Source organism: Cryptotermes secundus, unplaced genomic scaffold (genome assembly GCF_002891405.2).
Source record: "Cryptotermes secundus unplaced genomic scaffold, Csec_1.0 scaffold404, whole genome shotgun sequence".
NCBI classification, from domain to species: Eukaryota; Metazoa; Arthropoda; class Insecta; order Blattodea; family Kalotermitidae; genus Cryptotermes; species Cryptotermes secundus.
In genome coordinates, this window is record NW_019720569.1 from 548,039 (window position 1) to 573,074 (window position 25,036).

At 42.8% G+C, this 25,036-nt stretch overlaps 1 protein-coding gene across 1 annotated transcript; it reads right to left on the reverse strand.

Moving 5' to 3' along the window:
- Positions 1–593: 593 nt before the first annotated feature.
- LOC111869119 (membrane magnesium transporter 1) lies at positions 594–4,461 on the reverse strand. Its single transcript, XM_023860345.2, has 3 exons — positions 4,346–4,461; positions 4,119–4,171; positions 594–2,201 (listed from the first exon to the last, which is right to left on the reverse strand). The coding sequence occupies exons 1-3, from the start codon at positions 4,422–4,424 to the stop codon at positions 1,977–1,979; spliced, it is 357 nt and encodes a 118-aa protein (XP_023716113.1). The 5' UTR covers positions 4,425–4,461; the 3' UTR covers positions 594–1,976.
- Positions 4,462–25,036: the final 20,575 nt, after the last annotated feature.

Genomic DNA, 25,036 nt, shown 5'->3' on the forward strand with positions numbered 1-25,036 from the left:
CCCTGTACCAGGCCGTGAAGGCCCATAGGGTTGTGAGACGTTGAGGGTCCCACATTATCCAGACAGTCGGCTCAAAGATGGCGGTAAAGTAGTCAGCCTTGCGCGCCAGCTGCGCTTTACTCCCCAGGAATATTATTTAATTAATTTCTGTTAGAGGCTGAGTAAACCCCAGGGCCTAGTGCGACTGGAAGGATTAGGTCAACTGAAAAAAATCCAATGACCTAATCGGGACTTGAACCCGCAACCTTCAGTCTTGTAGTATAGCCCGTCTAAATGCAGAGAAGAATTTCCTTCATGTGTGATTCTGATAAAATACCAGCAGATGCCACATGCTGACAGCTACAGAAATGTTTATAAAGGTGGAAATTTTCAATAATCTGCACTTCATGAAGCTGTCAGCTGCAGATGAAGCCAATCTGAGCAAGCACAGGAGTCATAATTTAATATGTGCATAACCAAAGCATCACAGTAAGGCACCAATAAAAAAAAGTTTATACCTAGTGTACCAGATGTAACGTATCTGGGGATTTGGAATGTAACATCTGTGTGCAGAGCTGCTGTGAAGAAAGTTGTGCAAGTAAGAAGAGCAAACACATTGGAATAGACTGTTTTATTAGCATAGTGCACAACAAAATTTTTCTTTATAAGGAGAACCACATTTCTAATAAAACAGTTTAATTTCAACATCATCTGTGGTTCCATTTAATTGACAGTATAACAAAAGTTTAGCAAAAATTCCTTTATATTTGCCTATTTCAAAAGCACTTGCTAAGATCATTAAAAATGGTTCCCAACCTTCCTGAACATGCAAATCAGCAAAGTCTGTATCACAAGCTGGAGACTCTCTTCTTTTTATTTTTATCCGTATCTGTGGGCTTAAGAACTTGCATAACAAAGAGCATATGTGGTCCAGTAATGAAGAGCTGTATGTCCAATGTAAGGTGAATTAAACTGTCATTTTATACTTGATAGCATATGATGAAACTTTTAAAACGTGTCTCAAATATAAGACCATTTCAAACGTTAATGCTTGGTACAGCAATTACTTACTCAAATACATTATGTATGGTGATTATTTTGATGCTTTTCTCATCTTCTTGGCATTTTTTTAAACTTCTTGTAACCCACAGGTAGTTCAGACATGACCTGAAATGTTTGCTGTCCCTCATAAACAACGATATCAGTACTGCAGACTTGTTCACTAGCATCTCATCCTTCCCATAAGATGATGTGTCAAATAACCAGAGAGTTTGGAGTCTGCTGTTTTGCAAACCAATGGTTGGGAACCTTTGCACCAAAGCACAATTCCTAAAATAATGATTTGTGTATGAAGCATTAAGAGTAGATCTATATCACATTCTTACATATCTCCGCATGTTTATAATGTTCACAACCTTTATTTAACATTAAAGCGAACCATAAAAATACATTCACATTTTCGTAACTGTGTAGAGCGAAACATTACTACTAAACACTGATCAGGGTGTCAGTATACTTAGGCTACGTGGGTAAGACCGTTATAAAAAAAAACGTTAAAGCTAAAAAGGCGCATATCAGAGCATGATGTTCACCTTAATTTAATATACATTAACTCTGCACATTCCGTTTAGAACTCTACTGTAAGGTACCATCAGCCAAGTGTTTCTGGATTTAAATTTTTCATTGTGGTATTTCACCATTTTGCTGTGTTGAAAGAGACATGGTCCTTTTAATTGTACACATTATTGAGAAGCAATTCAATACATTCAAAATATTTTCTATTAACATAATATTAAATACATCCAAGAAACTACTTATGGGAATTTGTCCTTATACATTATACACAACAAATGACAGTTAACAGATTATTTGGAATTTTAATTTAAGCAATTACCTAATAAAAGAATCAACTTTATGTAGAAATCTCTTTTCCAAACTTAATATAACAATCCATTAAGACAGTTTACATTCACATTTCCACCAGGAACAAACAAGTGCTATGAATCATTTTCCTCCAAAGATGATTTTTGTGTGGGTGGAATGTAGTTTGGCGACAACGCTTTGCCCCTGTGGTTGAATATATAGAAAGAAGGGATGTTCCTTACAGTTTCCCAGGATTTATTTTCCAAATCTACTGTTGCTCTTATTTCCTTGAAGTCTCCAGCAATGTACATGATCCCATACATGGCCACAAACAGACTCACTATGCCTTGTGTCAGAATCTGAAAGTTGAACAAATCTGATTTCATAAACAGGCACAAAATGTGGAATTTCTATTTAAGGATGGTTTGTAGAAATAACATGTAAAATACCTTCTCATATATATAGCATAAAAAAAGGTAAAGCTATCCCTGTAACAGGCCATGAAGGCCCACAGGGTTGTGAAAAGTCGAGGCTCTCACAATTTCTAGACAATCGGCTCACAGATGGCAGTAAGGTTGTCAGCCTTATGCATTGGCCACCCTTTACACCCCAGGAAGATCCCTGGCACTCATTTCTGTTAGAGGCTGAGCTGACCCCAAAGACCATAGTGTGGCTGGATGGATTAGGTCAATTGAAAACTCCAGTGACCTCATCGGGAATCTAACCCGCAACCTTCCGGCTTGTAGTATAGTGCTGCAACCAACTATGCTACTGCATACTCCCATATATGTATCAGAAAAATCCCCAAACAGGCTTCTACAAATCTAACAGGCAACAGCCCCTTTTAAATTTACATGACAGTTGACCAGAAATATTCTAACATATATACATATTCTGGCCAGATAACAGGAGCCGGGATAGCGTAGTTGCTATAGCAACTGGCTGGACGACTAAGAAGTCAAGAGTTCAAATCCTGATAGGGGCAAGAATTTTCTCTTCTCTGTGTCATCAAGACCAGCTCTGGGGCCCACCCAGCCTCCTACACAATCAGTACCGGGGGTAAAGTGCCCTGGGCATGAAGCTGACCACTCACCTCCATCTAGTGCCGAGGTCAAGAAAATGTGGATCTATACATCCACTTCTCCACATGCCTTCGTGGTGTAGTGCTTAATGATTTAAGCACAAAGACAACTTTACCTTTTACCTGGCCAGATAATACTGCTGGCAAATGTAGGTTCCACCATGCAATTTTGAAATACCATCGCTGTGTGTCATAAATGTATAGTACTAAACAGAAACATCACTACAAGAGTCATTTACAAATCAGAAGAAATGAAACCATAAAAAAAAACGTAAAAATTGTCCCAGTGCTTAATTAATTAAGCATTATGCCATGAAATAGAGATTAAATTGATCACTATGGTATAAATTTCAAAGCATTATATTTATGATAAAGGAAACAGAAATAAAAGTGTTATGATGGAGTTGAATACAAAATTAAAGAAAATGAGAATAAGAAACTAGAAACGTCACACAACAGTTCAATTCTGGACACAAACCAGAATGGATTTCTGACAGCCACAACCTGCCTGAATGGTATTTAACCCAACAGGGGTTGGTTTTTAATCAAGAATTTTATTTAAAGCTATTAGCATTGAAATATAAATAACTTCATTTGCTACATTCCTACAATGTCTAAGTTATATTTAATTTTATCCATAATATTTACAAGTGGGAACCATGCAGAAAAATGAAAACAAAACTACCTAATTAATTAAATCAGCATCGTTCTTGAAGAGCCTGTAGTTCTTCAGCTGTCCAAAATATTACAATTTAGACAACTGGCCAAATTACAGAAAAGTGATAACATATAAAAGATCAGGCTTTTCCAAGTCAAGAACAGATGGACTTTTGAAAATTTTGTAAAAAAATATGGTCAGTTAGGCACACAGAGGAAACAAATCTACACTTACGTTAACATAATTGTTTGAAAGTCTAAAACAAATTTTACCTTCCACTTATAACCTGACACTGAAGGGCATATTAAATATAATTACAGCCACCTGTTATTTTTATATCACTTTGTTCTACAGTACATACAAAATTACTAATACAAGTACCATTCGTACCAGTTATTGAGTAAATCACAGAAGTGACTCGTCCCCGTAAGTGATTCTTTACTCTTACTCGTGTTTCAAGCTAGATAAAAAACGATGTTGCCGTCTTTATGTCCTAGGGCATACTAGAATAACAGTAATGTTAGGGGCTGTACTCACATCAATTGGTAGAGAAACAAATTTCTGTTCCGTAATCCTTAGGTATGAACGATCTGTAAAACATAAACAATGTGTAACTGCCTCTTCCCCATCATGCAGAGTTTGAGAAAAGTATAGAATGGTTGATTGAAAATGAGGTTAAGGAGACAATGTCTTTATAACATGTAAACAACTTCATTTTACACTTCACATTTATTTTATTGTACGTTATATCCCACACTGCTTACGTTGAGCAGCTGAATATGCGGCATGAAACAAAGACAGAAGTCCTGAAATAAGAAATAACTTATGAAGCAACGTAGCCATTTTGCACCTTCTGTTCAATTGTTTGAGAAGTCTTCTGTAGTCAACACCCAAGCAGCACCAGCAACCTATTTGCCTGTTTAGTTGAGTGTTGGCGGGGTTTTCAAGAACGGTTTTGTGTTTAAAAGTTAAACAGGAGCCGTAGGCTGCAGTGAACCCATTCACACAGCTGGAATTGTTCATTCATGGTTTCAAGAGCATGAAGGTAAACTTAAACATCTTCCCAGATCACCAGATTTCAACATCACTTAACTAATCTGTCAGTTTTAGAGACTAGAGAGAGGAACAGATTCCCACGTCCAAAATCTCTAAAGCAGCCTGAAGATGTTCTTCAAGAATAATGTTATAAAACTCCGCTAGAGGCTGTTAAAAACTTGTACAGGTCCATTCCAAGGACTGGGGCTGTGTTGAAGGAAGATGAAATATGGTCCAACATGAATTCGAAAGAAAGTGGTCGTAGATTAAATGAGGTACTACCATAGCATTTGAGTAGAGAAGCTGAGGAAGTCCACGAGAAGTTCAGGACACTCGGTGCCAAGTATTATCACCAACAATTATCAAAAAGAAATATCGTTCTTCTATCCTGAAATTTTTAGGACGATCGTAAACGGACTCAAACGGTTTAAACGGAAGATAGTAAGCAACATTTTTTACTCTGCTCCCCCCCCCCCNATTGGTGAGGCCCATGCCAAGGGTCGGTGTGGAACTGACAGAGAATCCCTGCCCCTAGCGCAGTTCGGATCACGAAGCGAAGCCACTCCGTAGCGGAAGAAATCTGATTAATTGAACTTGGGAGCAATTTCTTGTGCTGACTTTATTCAGGACGTACAGAAAGAAGAACCGAAAGAAGCGAATGAAACCAAACTGCTCTCTCACTTTGCGTGACATTTGTTGAAACCATCAACGTGATTGAAAATCTCGCTTTTAAAGTATTGGGTTCTGCTTTTCTTTGCTGGAAAATTTACATCGCACGTTAGACTTGCGCACCTCCCCTGGTCTTCGCCTTTTTCAACTGTTACTAAACTAAATTAAAATATTATGCAAGAAATATGGCCGAGTACGGCTCAACCTTCGAAGTCACGTATTTATTTACAATCTGATTGTTTCGATATTCCTATATTTTCTTGCGAAATATTTTAATTAAGTTTAGTAAGAACAGAAACAGGCGAAGCCCGGAGAATTCCGCAATAATTATGATCTTATAACAGGAATCCAGTTTCACTGGAAAAGTTATTGAGCGGTTTCAGCATTTGTTCACTTAGGTATTAGCTTTCTATGGGGTTCTCCGTATCCAATTTGAATCATTTTGCTTGCCGCAAAACTAATAAATATCTGAAAAACTAAGCGACTACTGCAACAGAGAAGGTGATAGTTCTCAAACAGCCATGACGCTTCCCGTCTGTTATAACCTCCGGAAGTTCATTACCATGTTGACAATCCCCTATGAGTGCTACAAGCTCTGCCCATCTCATCCTCCTTGACTTGATCAATCTAATTATTCCTGGAGAAAAGTACAAGTTATGGAGCTCTTCATTATGTAGTGTTCTCCAGCCTCCTCTTAGGTCCATATTTTCTTCTCACCGCCGTGTTCTCAAACACCCTCAGTCTGTTCTTCATTAAAAGTTTAGGCCTATAGCATCGAATAATAGTGTGGTTAGTGAATAATTAAGTGGACAGGATATGGAAGGAAGCTATTGTGAAATAATTTTAAGGCGCCGTCTCGTAATTTCTTTGGAGGGACTGAGAAAAGCCACGAGAAATCTCAGAATAGCCGGTCCCTGGGCCGAGATTTGAATCCAGGATCTCGGAATACAAAGCAGGAACTCTAACCACACAATTATGACGTTCTTTCGAACAATGCAGAACTTCTGCCTAGAAAGATGTGTTACAGTTGAGCATATGTTGTAGGTACAACAGCCCCCTAGTATAGAATGCTCTGGTGTCAATGCGACTCTGTCTAGAATGAGAAATGGTCCAGAATCTCAGGCTAGAAGTTAAGTGACTGTCAAAGCGTGAATGAGAGTAGATGTTGTGTTTCTCCGACCAGTAAGTGTGGAAATGTCCACCGCGACATCACTTATCGCAGAATGTAACGATTGTCTATATACTCGTATGGAACAGTCTCTGTCCCACCGTCCCTTAACACGTGACGCACTTGACGCTACACTCACTTGCCCCTCGGTGTCCCCGCACTGCACAGAAACTGAACTAGGAATTGGCTCTTACTGTCATTCACTGACGAAGTAACAAACTCGACAAGGCCGTGCCATAGCTCAGGCGGTTAGTCGCTGGCTTCCCACCGCGGCGTTCCGGGTTCGAGCCCGGGTCAGGTTATGTGGGATTTGTGGTGAAGAAAGTGGCACTGGGGCAGGTTTTCTCCGAGTACTTTTATTTCCCCTGCCAATTTTCGTGCCACCAATTGCTCCACAGTCATCTATCATCCGGGGCTGGTACAATAGGCCAACAGTGGCCGCAATACCAAGTAGGCTCAGTAGCGCCATAGCTCAAGCGGTTAGTCGCTGGCTTCCCACCGCGGCTCTCCGGGGTCGATCCCGGGTCTAGTCAAGTGGGATTTGTGGCGGACGAAATAGCGATGGGACGGATTTTCTCCGAGTACTTCGGCTTCCCCTGCCAATCTTCATTCCACTAAATTCTCCATCATCATAATCACCCGGGGTAGGTACAATAGGCCAATCAGTGGCCGCCNTCCTCGTCACTAGCTGGAGGTGAGTGGTCAGCTTCACGCCTCGGTAGCTTACCCCCAATACCCCTTGGATAGGAGGCTGGGTAGACTTTGGGTGGACTCTGGACGACGTGGAGAAGAGAAAATTCTTGACACTACCAGGACTCAAACTCCGACCGCTTGGCCGTCCAGCCTGTAGCGAGTCAGTATATCGACTGCTCTATCCCGTCACCCTCATTCAGAGGGAGTGGGGGAAGTTTCTCGCGAACTCTCGGACTACCTTGGCTTCCGGTTTGTGTTGAGCTGTCCGCAGTCTGTCAGTTCTTTACACCGCTAGGGGTATACGTCAAGTTAAGCGTGGACTTACTGCTGACAGCATGACTGTTTCTTATGACATCTAATAACGTAATTAAACTGGCAGTTCTAGTAATATTGCTACCATGTAGGAAGTCGTAATTACAGTCTGGCTCACCAATTGCCATTGCGCAGGCTCTGTTCTGACATGTGGAGGAGAACTTAGTGACATTGCGAGTTGTCTTCAGGCACAAAGACTTGCAGTGGAAGTACAAAGCAGGCATACCCAGCGCGTCGATCGCGGCACGATTTTTGGTCGATCTCATAGGCTTATAAGGAAATTATACGTGAAAATCACGTAAATTCACTTGTAATATAATATGATTATATTCAGATTTTGAAGGGAAAATACGTATTAGACATTCCTATTTTTCTTAACGAACAAGGTAAGTCTGTACTTTCAATTTATGTTGGTTTTACAAGAAACATCATGTGTCGTGTTATTCTTACCAATATTTGGTAGATCACTCGTAGTTTTGACACTAAAAAGTTGACGCTGATCATTCTGAGCCCTTATTTATTTGGATGATTATAAATGAACGTGAAATTTATTTCTAATTAATTCTCGATAATTTTAATTTCAAAAGTCTTATGTTTCGATATTACTGGAAATGTATCGTGATCTAAAATATCGTATTTCATCGTCTGGGACGTGCAATACGGTGTTTACGTTGAAAATTCTAGATTCTGGCAGAAACAAGAAATCCGGAGTTATAACATTTACGATCAGTCATAAAAGTTAGCTCGGGTACAGGGAACCGGACGCGCCTAAAAGGACAGGTCAGAGCTTGTTACAATTTCCTGCGAATGAGGGCCAGTATGATTGGGTTGCCTCGTTCAAGCTTCCCACAGAAGATGGGATGAAATGTATATGAAAACACCATCTTTCGAATTCCCGGCGTGGGGTGTGCAACCCATTCCACAAAGGAGAGACTTACACAATATTCCGAACTGAACGGACGTGACCTTTGCACGCTCCGAGATATAGCTTTCCGATAGTAACGCTGTAACATAAGAATACATTAATTTAGCAGTGTGGTGAATTAGCAGGTAAATAAACGTCAATTGGCCCAACTCCCAGAAAAACGCTTTCTTCGGCATCGCTACCCTGAGACCCATGCAAACCGACCCAGCTAGTTTCCCGTACCTATACCGATCTTCCTTAGTTTGATCTGTGAGGAGAACTCCCAGTAGCCATCATACACTGTCCTAAGGTAGAAACAGGTGTAGCAGGGATAGCACCATTCCGACTGCGCCGATACAAGTAAAGGCGGGTTGGAAAAGAGCGGTGTTAAAGTCGATCACAACCTGTTTGTAGTTGGAAATGACTGGTACATAGTAATGAACTAACTTCATGATACCGCGTCTTCTAGAACAGTTGACAGTCAGGAAACTCCAGAGTTTATGGATCTGGTCTTTGGGACGCATCCCGAGTCATTTCTATCTATCTATCTAGCATACTTCTTTTAGCATTATCGCAACATCTACGTCTATGTCTTCCAAGCTGCACTTTCCCTTGAAGGTTCATAATTATGTATATATTTCTCATTCCGCCTCTCATGTGACGTGTTCTATAGAAGGTTAAAATATGAAGCTCCATAAAGTCCTTTTGTATGGCACCTTTGGTTGTACTTAGGTAAACAACGTGGACTTTTCGTTGTACTTAATCAATTAAGCGACACACTATGAAGACGTATGAGGGAATGGCGGTATAGCTCCACCATCCTTGACCTCGGCACAAGTTGTGAGTGGATGGTCACCTTACTCTCCGGCCGTTTCTCTCTCTCTCTCTCTCTATGGCTCTACAGCCCTTTGAACCTTAGCTGCTTTTTCAGTTTCTAAATCCTATACACAGTCGATAGGAACCCTTGGACGGGGGATCGGCCCATCGCAAGGCCGCTACCTAACACAAACAGAATAAACGCACACAGACACCCATGCCTTGAGTGGGATTCGAACCCACGATCCCAGTGTTCCAGCGGTCGACGATGGTTCATGTTTTAGACCGCACGGCCAGTGTGATAGGCCCCGGCCGCTTAAACTTTGGAGAAATAGTCCGTGGTACCAACTGACTCGAAGGCCGAGTTGACCCCAGAGTCCGTCTAGATGCTGTTGAGTAAATAAAACTTCCTCGCCCCTACCGAGAATCAGACTTCCGCCGGCCAACCTGTAGTCCGTCGCTATACCGACTGAGCTATCCCCAGCTTCTTTGTTTTACATTGATTAGAAACGCAATGGAAAATAATAACCTGGTATATAAACTGTTTTTCCATTTTCTATGTTCAGATCTGAAGCCCTGAAGTTCTCGTGTCCGTGCTGAGAGACTTGTGACTTCTCAGCAGCTACTCATAGGTAAAATGGAAGCTCGGAAAGAATGAGACGAGTATTAAAGAGATAGGGGGGTTTCCCTTGACACTGCTACATACATTTGAAGGCGATACCTGCCACAGCAAGATTCTGAGTACCAACTCCGCCAGCCACGAGGGCACACGGTAGCGTAGTTGGTTGAGGCACTATGCTACAAGCCGGAACGTCGCGGGATCGAATCCCGATTATATCATTGATTTTTTTCAATTGACCTAATCCTTCCAGCCTCACTATGGCCCTGGGGTCGACTGAGCCTCTAATAGAAATGAGTACGAGGAACATTCTGGGAATGTTCCTGGGGGTTAAGGGCGGCCGGCGCGTAGGGTTGACTACCTTACCGCCCTCTATGAGCCGATTGTCTAGAAAATGTGGGAACCTCAACGTCTCACACCCCTATGGGCCTCCAAGGCCTGTTACAGGGATACCTTTACTTTACTTACTTTTTTATTTCTAGTGGGGTGGGACTAAGTCCCTTGCACTGCGGTCACTTCTGGCCTATTGTACCAGCCCCAGATGATAGGTGAGGGCGATTGTTGAGCAATTGGTGGAATGAAGATTGGCATGGGAAACCGAAGTACTCAGAGAAAACCTGCCCCAGCGCCACTTTGTCCACCACAAATCCCACTTTACCAGACCCGGGATCGAACCCGGGCCGCTGCTGTGGGGAGCCAGAGACTAACCGCTTCAGCTATGGCGCGGCCTCTTTACTTACTTACTTCGCCGACCAAGAGGTTCCATTATGTTTGTAATGACTATAAAAGTTAAGAACGTGTTGGTAGTACATTGAATTACATTACGAGTACCCGCAATAGCAGAATAGTGACGGAATTGTATAATTAGTCTTGCACTTAATTAGAGACTTTCTCTGTGAATAGTCTTACGGAAAACAACGCTTGTGCGAGTGTGAGGTCAGAAAATGTGGGCGTTAATAATCGTTTACTGAGCAGTTTGTTGCAGCGGCACCCTTCTGCGTATACTCGTACATACGTTCAGTTCGAAACTACATCGGACAACGAATATTCTAACCGAGGTTTATATATTTTTCCCCAGTCACGAAGATAGAATTTCGGACCAAGCCACGAGCGTCGGTTATCAGATCCGTATCTTCGCACAATTCATGATCACCTTCCCATCACATTCGATGCGCATAACGTTTTCAGTTGAAACAGAATCGAGTTCTAAATTAATTAGAATGTACAGTTACTGTATCCAATTGCGTGTCTCTCCCTTCTCGGCTAAGGGGACTGAGAAGAGCCAAGATAATTATCAATCTTGATAACTGGAAGAAGGAAAGATACGAAGAGGGTACCTCCCGAAAATAGAGCAGGAATCGAAACCTACAGCATCAGCATTGTTCCCTCACTCACTCACTCATGGAGCTGAGCTCTTCTTGATGAGCCGCCAATTGTGCAGCTACTCAAGAACTTCCCAGCAGTTTAAGGAACCCGAAGGTTCATTACCGTGTTCACAAGAGGCCTCCACTGGTCCCTATCCTGAGCCACATCAATTCAATCCATACCATCCCATCCCATCTCTCTAAAATTCATTTTAATATTGTCCACCCATATACGTCTTGGTCTTCCCAGTGGACTCTTTCCTTTTGGCTTTCCCACCAATATCCTATATGCATTCCTCTTCGCCCACATTCGTGCTAAATGCCCTGTACATTTCATCCTCCTTGACTTGATCATTCTAATTATACTTGAAGAAGAGTACAAGTTATGAAGCTCCTCATTATGCAGTTTTTTCCGACCTCCCGTCACTTTATCTCTCTTCGGTCCAAGTGTTCTTCTCAACACCCTGTTCTCAAACACCCTGTGTTCCACCCTTAATGTTGAAGACCGAGTTTCACACCCATACAGGACCACAGGCAAAATTATAGTTTTGTATGTTCTAATTTTTAAGGTTTTAGACAGCAGACGAGAAGGCAAAAGGTTCTGGACTAAAATGGTAGCAAGCATTATCCGAGTTGAATCTCCTCTTAATTTCCTTCTGATCCGGGTTTTGATTTGTTATAGTCGTTCCCAAATATCTGAACTGTGCCACATTTTCAAAATATCTGTTAGAATTTAATCGGTATTGTCAGTGAAGCCATACACGAAACGACAACGAAGGTGATGCCAATAGCTGCAAAAAGATGACAATTTTAACCAATTACAAATTACAGAAACTGCGAGAAAAGGATGGATGACTCCGTGTGTCTCACTCGCGCGAGACCGGATCCGCCCGACTGTTGCCGACGGTGTGGCGGTGGTCGAATGCAGCGTGCAGCGGGCAGTGTTGTTTAGTAGTCGCTGTTGAGTGTTTGGGCTCTGAGTGTTCTCGCACAGCGGGACAGGTGTGATTTCATGTGCTGGTGACAGTGCGACGTGTCCAGATAAACCCACCATTCAGTTTTAATTCTTGTCACTAATACCCTAGAGAAAGTTTCGTGTTAAAAAAATCGCAGTAGAGGCCAATGATGAATCTCATTCACCTTGGCTTCCTTTGACACTTTGCTGATGGCCGCCCAGCTATTGTTGAATTTGTGTTTGACACAGTTGAACTAATTGAGAGACCATACAGAAATAAGATCTGCCGCTCTTACTGTTGTTTTGGTTTTTGTTTCTTTTGTTGTTTTCTGCTGTTGTGATGGCATCATCTAAGGTCGCTAGACGCCGCCAAAGCAGTCTTCCAAAAGAACCACCGGCTTCTGTTGATATCAGTGATTCCGATGGTGAAAAGGACAGCGGTCTAGATGATTTCGAAATCATCAAAACGATAGGTAAGTCAGATTTACACGTTTTATGGTGTAGAGTCGTTGTCTTTGGTGTTATACGTGTCATAAGCTTTTTGTTTAGTTCACTAATGAACGTGCCTGCAAACTGTCCGTGGGCTTGGCTCACTATGTCACCGACATACATACGAACTCTTATGATATGACCGGACCAGAATTCAGTATACTGACGTTCTTTGTTTACACCTCGCCTGTATTTCTAGAAACGTTGTTTTCTGGTACTGTTATGCTGGGTGTTATCCCCAAGGTCGAAATATACAATGTGCCTATGAATGTGCGGCTTTTGACGAGTTTTCAGGCGGTATGCGTCAGTTCGCCTGCCGTCGGAGATTAAGACGTCTACAATTTCTTATGCATTATGCGTAATTGGTACGTGATTGATAAGTTGTTGATAAGAATTCATTTTGTTTACATTTGATATGAGGCACGACCACGGCACAAGTATTTTGGATTATATATAGGACCCAGGCCGGTCACGGTAGCCGAGCGGTCTAAGGCATGCACTGTCTTCGCTCGCTCGGAAGCCGGGATCATGGGTTCGAATCCCACTCAGGGCATGGATGTTTGTGTGCGTTTTTCTGTGTTTGTCTACAAGTAGAGGCCTTGGGACGAGCTGATCACTCGCCCAAGGAGTCCTACCGTATGTGTAAGATCTAGAAAAACCGAAGTGAACGGAGCTCATGGAGGTAGGCCTAGGCCCACTGGGGCTGTAGTGCCAAGGGAAAAAATATAGGACCCAGTGTCGGATTTACGCTTGTGGGAACCCCGCGGAAATCAAAATGTGGAGGCCCGTTTCATTAATAACATATTTAGGTTATAACAGATTGTTTTGCTGTCATTTCTTACACTAATTGAAAATAAAAGTTAACATTATGTGATTTTAGAGAAGGAAACATGTTAATACAATTTGTTGATTCTGTTTCTGTTCTGTGGGGCCTGGGAGGGGTTGTAGGCCTCCATAAATATATAGGCAATTTGTTAATTTTTCCTAATAGTATGAATCCTGCAGTTACACTTGATGATATTGTTTTGGAGTAATCGTCACGTTTTACTGCCACTTTAAAGTTAATAGACCTAGGTGTTTCTATTACAATTTTGAGCCTTCTGGAAACTTCAGTTACATCGTTGTACAATGATGCGCTGTGTGATTTAATCGAGTGGGTAGTCGCTACTTTTTAGAGACATCGGATATTATTCTAATTAATTTCTGTCGTTACCACTGCTGGCCTTTAGCACGCCGTGACCCTGACACTTGTCTTGACTCACGGCCACACAGCCGTTGTCTCACACCCGAAAGGATCTTGTAGCTCATCATGCTGTAGACCAACTCGATACAGCAATAAACTACATATATCCCATAATCTTCCTCTCGTTTAGTAGTCTTCGCCTATAAATTTGTATTTCGATTCAACGTGCCATCCATTTCCTAGTTGCTCGGTTTCCCTCCGCCACCAAGAACGCCTGTTCTTCCAGGATACGTTGTCATGACAACAGTAACAATGAAATGGAAAATTTCCGTTATCTGAGGAGTCTTATATATGGAAGAAACAATAGAAAGATGTTTACTAAACGCCGAAAAATAGTCACTTGAATTTATCAAAAGAAGAGTAGGATATTTTAACTTCGATGTTTGTATAATTTCTTGTTGTCGGTCTTGTAACTTTCCTCAGTTCTCTTCGAAAACATGATCGCGAAAGACTCGGGTTTCCGTGTCGTAAGCAGGTTCTTACAGTGGTGACTATGAAGAGTTCAATCTCCTGGTTTCTAAGGCTGTGTACTTCGGAAGAAGTCTGTCGACGTTTCGAAGGAACGTATTACCTCCTGGTTTTTTGATTGGCCTACTCTTCGACCATGAAGGTGGAGGCGGTACGTCCTTCCGAAATGTCGGTATACTTCTACCAAACTACACGGCGCTATAACCCAGAAGATGGTACCCTTCAGGCAGTTCTGTGCTTCGCAATATTTCTATTTGTTTCAGGGTGGGTCTGCATTTGTACATTTGTTCAGCAGACTCTCGGCCGGAACACTGAAGGGTTCGTGGTTGTTCTCAGTCGCTCCAGGCAAATTCAGGGTTCACTCCACGACAGCTTTCTTTCACATCCTTTCCACTTCATTATACATTAATCATTATTCCAGCCTTTGAGATTCTGACAAAAACTCCGTGGCTTTAGTCCGCAAGCGAACTATACCGACCGAGCGACCGCCGCTTGTCGGCGAAGTTAGTGCCAACTTTTGTGGATAGAGGGTGTCGCGTAGTCAGACATTCTGACAGCGTCATTAAATAAACCGTATATAACAGAATCTTCATGGCCTCGTTTCTTTAAGTTTGTTTGAATAGTCCTTTTTTATATTTCGTAGAAAAACGGAATTTCTTATATTTGTATGCACGACAGACCAATGCTGCCCAAGGCCTCCGGTTCTCCGCATTTCGGAATCTTATTTGTAGTCATTTGGTATGACTCCTTTGACGAGGGATCAGCCCGTCGCAAGGCCTATTCTTATCACAGAACAACACAAACAAAGAAAAAACGCACATACACATCCCCCCCCCCAATACGATTCGCAGGTAATATTTACCGACCATGTTTAAACAGCATTTGCAACAGTAATAGCTCGGTGAGTTATGTTCGGATCTGCACCAAACACTGTAGGATATGTCAGGTCTATCCGACGGAAGGCGAGCTGGACATAACCTCAAACACCCGGACATGTTTTTTTTTTATTGCTAGTGGGATGGGACTAAGTCCCTTGTACTGCGGCCACTTCTGACCTATTGTACTAGCCCCAGATGACAGGTGAGGGTGATTGTGGAACAGTTGGCGGAATGAAGATTGGCAGGGGAACCGAAGTACTCGGAGAAAACCTGCTCCAGTGCCACTTTATCCACCACAAATCCCACTTGACCAGATCCAGGATCGAACCTGGGCCGCCGCGGTGTGAAGCCAGCGACTAACCGCTTGAGCTATGGCGCGGCCCACCCGGACATGTTCGTACGTGGGCCACTTTAGGTCCGCATTTGCTTGTACTGCCTCTGCCTTGTTACATAACGTGAGATGAGTGTAAAGTTTATTCCACTTTTTAATACTAGTAGACAGTGCTGTTCGTTTTATTAGTCGGTGTGAGGAAGCAGAAGATCGGATTCCGTACACGCGTTAATTGGACCGAGAACTGGGCAAGGTAGGCTGACATGTTCAACTGGCCGTGAATATTTGTCTTCGCGTTAGACGTTTCTGCGTTATTCTGAATTGAATGTAAATTGGGGCGTCAAGTCCAATCAGGACATTGAGGTTATTTTCGTTTCAGCTTTTAAATCAGTTGATGCTGGTAGTGTATCAAATTTGCGTTACACGCAAATCGATTAAGGCTTCGGATAAATGTTATTTTCCGTGCTGTTTGCTAAAAGTGCCGATCACAGTGGTCGCGCGGTCTAAGGCATCAACTGTCTTCGCCAGCTCGAACACTTAGTTTCGTGGGTTCGAATCCAATTCGAGGCATGGACGTCTCTTTGCGTTTATTCAGTGTTTGTGTTGTTCTATATGTAGGTAGCGGCCTCGCGACGGGCTGATCCCCGTGCAGTGAGTCCTACTGACTGTGTATAGGATCAAGAAACTGAAAAGCGGCCAAGTCCCAACAAAGGGCTGTAGAGCCATAGATAGATGTTCATGTAGGTCTGTAGAGAGTACCCTGAAAACGATGCCTATATGAAAAATAACTATTCTGCGTCACACCCTAGAAGAAAACAAAAGTTAAGGCGTGAGATGTACAAAATCCACAGGAACAATACCGTTTCATTCAACGGATGTTGAAATTTAGCTCAGGTGTGCCAACTTAACTTCTACAATTCTGCAAGGTACAGACCTATAATTCCATTTTCTGTTGCAGAGATACGGCGTGAGATTCTGTGAACTGTTGATCGGTAAGCAGCAGTCACCGGATCAGGGGAGTCGGTTTAATGTGTGTTTGCTTAAATAACTCAGACCTGCTCGTTGTAGGTACCTGTACACTGACAGCCTGTACAACATGCTATTGTGTTCACTGCTTTACAAATACAACTGTTTAATTTAAAACGAAAAGAAAGCATAAGGAAGTTCAAACAACGAGACAGATTATCTCATTTTATGAGTAGGCGGAAAGACGAGAGTTCTGTCTTCTGAAATATACCATCGCATAGTCCGGTGGACGTCAGTCGATGTTTTGGAGGAACATAACGCCGCCATCTTCAGGGTCGAAGAATACGTCAAGCAAGAAGGCAGCATGAAGCAGGCAGTAAGCAGGGCAGAGACCAATAAGACCGCAAGCAAGAAGCAGAGCTGTGCTTGTTGCCCGATCCATGCCGGTTTATTGCTTGTCTTACTCAGGCCGTGCCATAGCATAGGCGGTTAGTCGCCGGCTTCCCACCGGGTTCGATCCTAGTGATATGTGGTGGGCAAAGTGGCACTGGGGCAGGTCTTCTCCGAGCACTTTTGTTTCCTCTGCCAATTCTTATTCCACTGACTGCTTCATACTCATCATAAATCATTCTGGACTGGTACAGTACGCCAGTTAGTGGCCGACGTACCAAGTGGACTCAGTCTCGCCCCACCCCAAGGAACTAAAAAAAACCCTCTGACTCTTAGGGAACGGCCTGAGTGCAGCGGGGCGTTTGAATATATTGGCGTGTCCTGGAACCGAGCGTTTTGAGCGGAGCGGGCAGCGTGCTGTACTAGCGTGCAGAGGAGCGTGCAGCGTGCATGTCAAACCAGTTTGTGTTTCAGTAGCGTTTGGAGCGTTTGCAAGATGTCTTTTGAGGATATACACGCTGAACGCTAGAGGTGCACTGAGGACACAGCAGCGGCCCGCTGCTGTCGCTGCCATAAGTTGCCCACGCTCCGCTGCACTCAGGCCGTACCCTCAAGACGAAGCGGTTATGTTTATCCGAAACGTCGGTTGACTTTTACTGGACTGTACCACGTCACAGCCGAGAAGATATAAATCTTCATAGTCACCGCTGCAAGAGCTGCAAATCCAACAGGCCTGAAGATGTTTCTGCATCTCCTTTTGTTCCTAAATTCAGGCCTGCTTCGTCACCTGCTTAGGTTTTGTGGATAGGATTGTATATGCGATTATAAATACCGTCCCAGCATTCACTTGGAGGCACCAAGGAAACTCATTGAAATGTTAGCCATGATGGTCGGCCTTCCTGACAGAGAATCGAAACCGAGACTTCGAACACTGAATCACTGTATACCTGGCTGTAAGATTTGAGAAGCTCGGACTTGCCAAAACGGTAAGTGTTGTTAGGCAAGAAATGCAGGCTGCAGGAAGAGAGAAATCGTAGACTTTCTTTTAGGGTTTACTCGGTTTTTGGACTTGTCCATCGTCCGGTATTCTAAAGAACTTAATCATTATTATTATAATACGCTATCATCAGAAGCCATTAGAATCTGCTAGACTTTTCTCTTTGAAATTTTGCCTCACATTTATCGGGTTAGGACCGTAGAACGAGAAATGAAACGAAGTCCAGAAGACGGATTGAATAATGTCACATTACGCAAAGAGTAATCACTTTCATTACGTTCTTGTTACTACTTGCTTCACCTCCTTTCACGAGGTACAGTTATTGGCTTTTCTTCCCTGAGGGCTGCACGTCACTTACCTCTCTGCGACTTGAGTACTCCTAGTTATATCTGTGACGGTGTGACGCATCTCCCCCCCCCCGTTTTGACATTAAGAACCGAGTTAATGGGGTTTACCATTCTGCATACATTTCGTAAGGCCGTAGGACATTTCTCATGCAAAGCTACCTTGCAGGGTATTCTCAGTAGCAGCATGATCTAGCACTGATCGTAAAAATTTCATATTCCTTCCTTGTTGCAAGAGATGGTGAGTTTAATGGTGGAGCTTTTCTACGTTCAGTTATTTCGCGCCCAGTCTTACACATTATAAACTAACTTGGCCTTTTTGTGGTTTATCTTCAGATATCAACATGGACGCAGTCGAAAATATTTCGCTTCTCTCAACATTTTATAAGTTTATCTTAGACTGCCATGAAATTTCCTCCTGAATCATTCAGGTAAAAATGTAGGTTTTTATCCATTAATAGGTTACTTAACGACAACATTTCAAGTAATGAGTTGGAAATTAATATGTACGGATTTGGAAGGAAACGATCTTGGGCCGTTTGAATATATTGACCTAGTAATCGCCAGGAGGGAGTAAGAAGACCCTGGAGAAACCTCATTAAATATAGCTGGTGATTCGGTCGAGATTCGAACCCTCAGATTTAGGCCTTTATTTCGATCCAGCCTGGCTTGCTGAAGATATCGCGTTCCAATTGAATTGGATGAAGTGTAGCACATGAGGGCTACAGATGCATTGTTTGTTTTCAGTCTGACCAAATAGAAGACAGTGTAAGATTTGAGGTTTTCACGGCGATGACTATGAAGATTGCCGTCTTCTGGGATATGGTGCCGTGTGGATCCTGTGTGAACCGACGTGAGGAGCCACCTATTCAAGCTGGTTTCTCGCTCGCGGATTTTTCTGTCCTGAAGATGGAGGTGATACTTTCCTCTGAAACATCGGTTCACACAGGATCTACACGGCGCCACATCCCAGAAGACGGCGTTGTAAATAGAAGACGGTTACCACAATGACAAGTAATTTTTGTCGTATATTTTGTAATATGCCATATTTTACAAATTTTTAGAGGCCAGGAATTAATTAAGCACAGTAACTTTGCCTTTAACTTTCACGCATCACAAACGGCCTTACGATACGCGGTCGCATTATGTACACCTGGTAGGGGTATTTAACAATGAAACTTTTTTTGTCAAATCTGGTTGAGTTTAGTCTGAATCAAGGGGCGCTGAAATCATAAATCTGTTGCACTATTTGTTTCGGGTCGAATTATGTTTTATTTATGTTCCACTCAATGTCTGTGTCATCAGCTGATACTGTAGAGGGTCAGGATGCTTTGTTTGTGTTGCTAGTGGGGGGGTGGGACTAAGTCCCTTGTTCTGCGGCCACTTCTGCCCTACTGTACCAGCCCCAGCTGATAGGTGAGGGTGATTATGGAGCAGTTGGTGGAATGAAGATTGGCAGGGGAAACCGAAGTACTCGGAGAAAACCTGCCCCAACGCAACTTTGTTCACTACAGATCCCACTTCACCAGACCCGGGATCGAACCCGGGCCGCCGCGGTGGGAAGCCAGCGACTAACCGCTTGAGCTATGGCACGGCCATATCATCTTACTTAGTTCCATTTATTTGTATGTGCTTCTAAAGTCTGTAAAGAGGGGGTAGTGTCTGTCCTTCCGGTTGAGACTGCTGAACGAGTTTCAATGAAATTTGGTATTTTGAGTATGCATCAGAAGTTTTAGGACGTTCTCGATCTTGGGTGGTAGTTGATGAGTGTACTCAGTCATTTCATGAAGCCCAGGTTGAAATAATTTTTATAAAAAGGATTGCAGTTTTTACATAAAATAGTTTCTTAGTTCATTATGTAGCCCATTTTCGTTAAACTACACAACACTTTTTTTTGAATATATGACGTAATACAAAGGAAAAACTTCTACGAGCAGTGTGTAAGAACAGATCTTGCTCAACACTGAAATATTATTAAGGCTAATTCGTTGTGCAAAATCGCAGCGAACGAATTTGGAAAATCTCTATACTCCAGCTTGGAGTATATCTCTCTAGACAAGTTGTTCCAGGTGTTCGTGCAATTTGCTATGTAATTCCTGTAGAAACTAGTAGGATCCCCACAACTATTGCTGACATTCTGATCCTGCAGTGTTGCCAATGGATACGTCGACACAGCTGCAAATCTTTGTCTCTGGCCTTGTCAGTTTCGTCGGAAGTTCAGTTCCGCTTGGGAAAATTTCAGAGTCGTTCAGTCGTGCACAACAACGAAAGGGAAAGTGATGGAATATTTTTATGTTGTGCTCGGCATGAATAGGGCCGGTATGCCTACGATAAATATGGACAGAACTAGCGGATTCTTGCTCTACCTTTGACAGCGGACGTTGTGCAGGAAGGGAAATTGTAGTTTATATGTAAATGATACGTCACGTTCCAACATTCCAGGTAATTTAGCTGTGAAACCTGCTCTGAAATAGTATGAAGGACACTGTTTTCTCAGATGGGATAGTTTTCTGGGAATACCCTTACCTTAACACTTGTTTTTAGATGTTTTTAAGATTGTAATCTGCACTAAGTATGTGAAGTTCGTTTATTGTTCTTCGTACTTAAATCTCATCATGTTATATAATTACGGGCCGCCGGCATGGTGTTTTAAAAATGATCACATTTATCATCACCATTACGCCTGTATCTTGAGAGTGTATGTATTCGGTTCATGAGAGGCCATTAGCCATGAGAATGCAAAGGGACTGCGAGAAAATGCTTCATACGTCGAGAGAAACGTAAATATGTGACACTGCTTTGTCACTTCGCGGTCCTTTGTAAATGAAAGATAAAGTTTTCCCTGCGCTTAATTACTTAAGCACCACTTCATGAAGGCGTATGGGAAGTGGAGGTATAGTTCTACAATTCTTGACCTCGACATTAGCTGCAGGTGAATGGTCAGCTACACGCCCTGACGCTTTGCGCCCGAAGAAAGAGCCCCCAGTACCTGTTAGATACGATGCCGAGTAGGTCCCAGAGCCGGTTTAGTCACTGTGGAGATGTGAAAAAATCTTGCCTCTGCTGAGAATTGAACCTCAGTTTCTCGGCCATCAAGTCTAAGGAGAGCTGCTGTCCCGGCTCATGATAAAACGCCTGTAGGATGGTTGCACCGTGGTCAGTCACAGTGGCGTGTAGAATGCTGGGATTTCCGGTTCAGATCCTGCAAGGAAGCAATATGTTTGCATTGTTCTTCGGTTCGTTGTATAGGTTTTGGCCTCCTGATTGGTATATTCCACACACAAGCGACTTCGCTGCGCAGAATCCGTCTTGAGGAGCCAATAGTCTCTCAAGTATCCAAAAAACTTCCCGGCTTTTATGGAGCCCATAGGTCCATTATCGTGGTTATCCTGTCTGTGGCACTATCCTGAGTCAGAAGAATCAATTCCAGACCTCCTTACCCACCATATCTATGAAGATCCACTCTTGAGTTAACAGATGTAGGGAGTGAGTCAACACCATTTATTGCACAAGGGGCATCTAAAAATCCGCCGGTCAAATGATATCAATGCAAAGCAGAAACTTCTACACAGCACACGTATAGTTAAATCTACAATTGCCTTCCTCTTCTGTTCTGCGTATATTTTTATTGCCAGTCTTCGGCAATTGGACGGAGATCAAAGATAAATTGGAAATAATCATTCTCCAGCCTTTGATTTCTTGGTAATGACAAAAGCGCCCTGTGCAAAACATCGTTGAAAACGTATTTCGAGTAAGGTGTTTACACGAGGCTCTGTGATACACATACGGACTGATGAGTTTCAGGTCACTAGTTCGCTAAACACGTGCCACGTTTCGGTACTGACTTGCTGACTGTCGTTCACCTTAGCCGCGTCAGGTAAATGCTGGGATAGTACTTGAAGACGTATAACTTCACTGTCTTTCGTTCCTAATCTTTTTTAAATTCACCTTCCATAAATCAACCCATCATTCTACACTACGTGTAGTAGTGCAGTTGAAAAATCGGCTTTAAATAAACGAAGAATCGATTTCTCCCATTTCTCTCTACGGATACAAAGTTAACACATCACAAAATGGTTTGTTCATGACATTCAAGCACTTCTTGTATTTGAAATTAACAAAGTCAGTCTAAGATTTCAGTAGGGAATCTACTTACCTACCTATCTATGTATCTGTTTACATCTATATATCTATCTTCGCTCATGTTGCTCCCATTTGGAACACAGAGCATCCGCGAAACCCTCCGTTTCACTTCAGGTTTTTAATTCTAGACAGTTGGTAGGACCTCTTGGACGGGAGATCAGGCCATCGCAACGCCGCTACCTACACCAGACAACACAAACAGAATAAACGCACACAAGCATCCGTGCCTTGAGTGGGATTCGAACTCACGATCCCAGCGTTTGAGCGTGCGAAGACAGTTCGTGCCTTAGACCGCACACCCACTGAGATCGGCTCAGTAGGGAGTACTCAGTTAATTTCTCAATATGGCTAACTGTGCAGTCCCACATAACATTGTCTTACTGTGCAGAGCGGCGCAAATGAGTAATTGATGCTTTATCACATCAAGCTCAAATTCGCAAGGTTACAGAATTGTTGCAGCCAATGTCCCTTCTTTCTTACACACTTTTGAGACAATATGGCAAACACGTGTGCTTCATCTTGATCTCTTCTGCACATGACTGAATTGAATACATTATTTGGTACCAGCATACAGGCCTGCGTGCAGCAATCGGGAGGGAATTAAGATTCTTAAGGTTTTAGGCTGGTACTACCTCAGAGATAAAAAATGACAACTGCAAACTATTGCCAGTCGTCACACTGTTATTTCGTTGGTCATTTGCTGTGTATTTTTGCGTGTTATTCAGGTTTTCATCATATCAAGGTAAAGGTAAATGAACACTACGCCATGAAGGCGTATAGGGAAATGGATGTATAGACATATTTTCTTGACCTCGGCACTAGCTGGAGGTAAGTGGTGAACCCCAGGTGAAAGAGCCCCCGGTACCTATTGGATAGGAGGTTGGGTGGACCCCAGACCCGGTCTGGACCTCGTGGGGGAATAGAAAATTCCCGCTGCAATTTCATCCAACATTGCGTTGTATTCATGAATAACTTCCTCTCTCAGATTCGGTGCTTAGGCAAGTAACACATCGTGAAATAAGCTAATAGATCGAATCAATTCTTTTAATTGACGAGACGTTCATAATTAGCGTAAATTTATGCCTTGTTAATGACCATGGATCAGAGACTGTATATGACATTTTCATACTCTCATATGGATTCATAGGATCTCTCTACGCTCAAACTGAGAGCATATTCGCGTATTGTGGATGCAGAGGCGGCAGCTGCGCGCTGCCAAATGAAGCGTGTGATGAGAAAAGCGATCAAACTAACCCTATGAAACCATGCATGCATGCATTTACACTGTGCAAGAGCGTACCATCCTCTGCCACTCTGCGTTTGGTTCACTTCGTCGCTTTCCAGTGAAATTAGCCGTATAAATTGGCAGAATCTTGCGCACTGTTCTTTCTATAAAAATGTAAAAGCACAATAATCACCGTGCCATCAGATACTGAAGGAGGAACCGAGGTAAAGCTCCATGCTTCTTAACAAGACAGCCATTTTTATTCAATGCTATCTATTTAACCAGTAAGCAGTTAATTAACTGTTTAACTCACTTCATGGTACTGAATCCTTCTTGAGGAGTCAACAGTCACTCACCTACCCAAGAATGTCTCAGCATTTTATGGAAACCGAAAGTTCATTACCTTGTCCACAAGAGCCCTCCACTGGTCCATATCTTGAGTCATTTTATTTATCAAAGATCAATTTTAATATTATCCTCCCACCTACGTCTAGATGTTCCTAGTGGTCTCTTTCCTTCTGGGTTTCCAACCGGAACGCTGTATACATGCATCTGTCCATCCGTGCTACATGCCCTCTCCATCTAATCTTTCTTGACTTGATCATTATAGTTACATTTCGCGAAAGGCCGCGCCATAGCTCAGGCGGTTAGTCGCTGGCTTCCAACCGCGGCGGCCCCAGTTCGAGCCCGGGTCTGCATGTGTGGGATTTGCGGTGGACAAAGTGGCGCTGGAACCTCTTCGCGTTACGAAGAAATATACAGACTGATTAGTAAGTTGCAAAACACGTTCTTCTTCTTCTTTTCCTCCTCCTCTTCCTGTTGCTCCCACTTGGAACATACGGCACGCCTCGTTTAACTTCAGTTTCTTAATCTAAGAAAATCGGTAGGACTCTTTGGAAAGGGGATCAACCCGTCACAAGGCCGCTACCTAACACATACACAGAATAAAGACAGACATCCATGCCTCTGGTGGGATTCGAACCCACGATCCCAGTGTTCGAGCGGGCGAAGACATTTCATGCCTTAGACTTCGCGGCGACTTTGATCAACGCAGAACACAGTAGTTATCTAAAAATAATCTTTGTCATCCGCGTTTTCAATCTCGTTCTGCTAAAACGCATTCGCTTTATGGCTACAGTGATGAAGCAAATTTGCGTTCTGCTACAGGCGCCTGTGCGTGTCTTGAAACTGCTGTTGCATTGCAATGTGATCTCCTCTCGGTTCGTCTTAAATGAGATTACAGCGGTCTATGTCAAGACGAATAGTGTGTGTGACTGACTAGTGTTTTATTGACGTACTGAACCCATGAGTGTGAAGTACACGTATTTTTTAAAGATTTTCTTTGCGAATTTACGTTATACTTTATTTTAATATGCAGTAATAATAATAATACAGTAACGCTAAAATAATGACATATTTAGAATATAGAACATTCTCTGAAAAGTC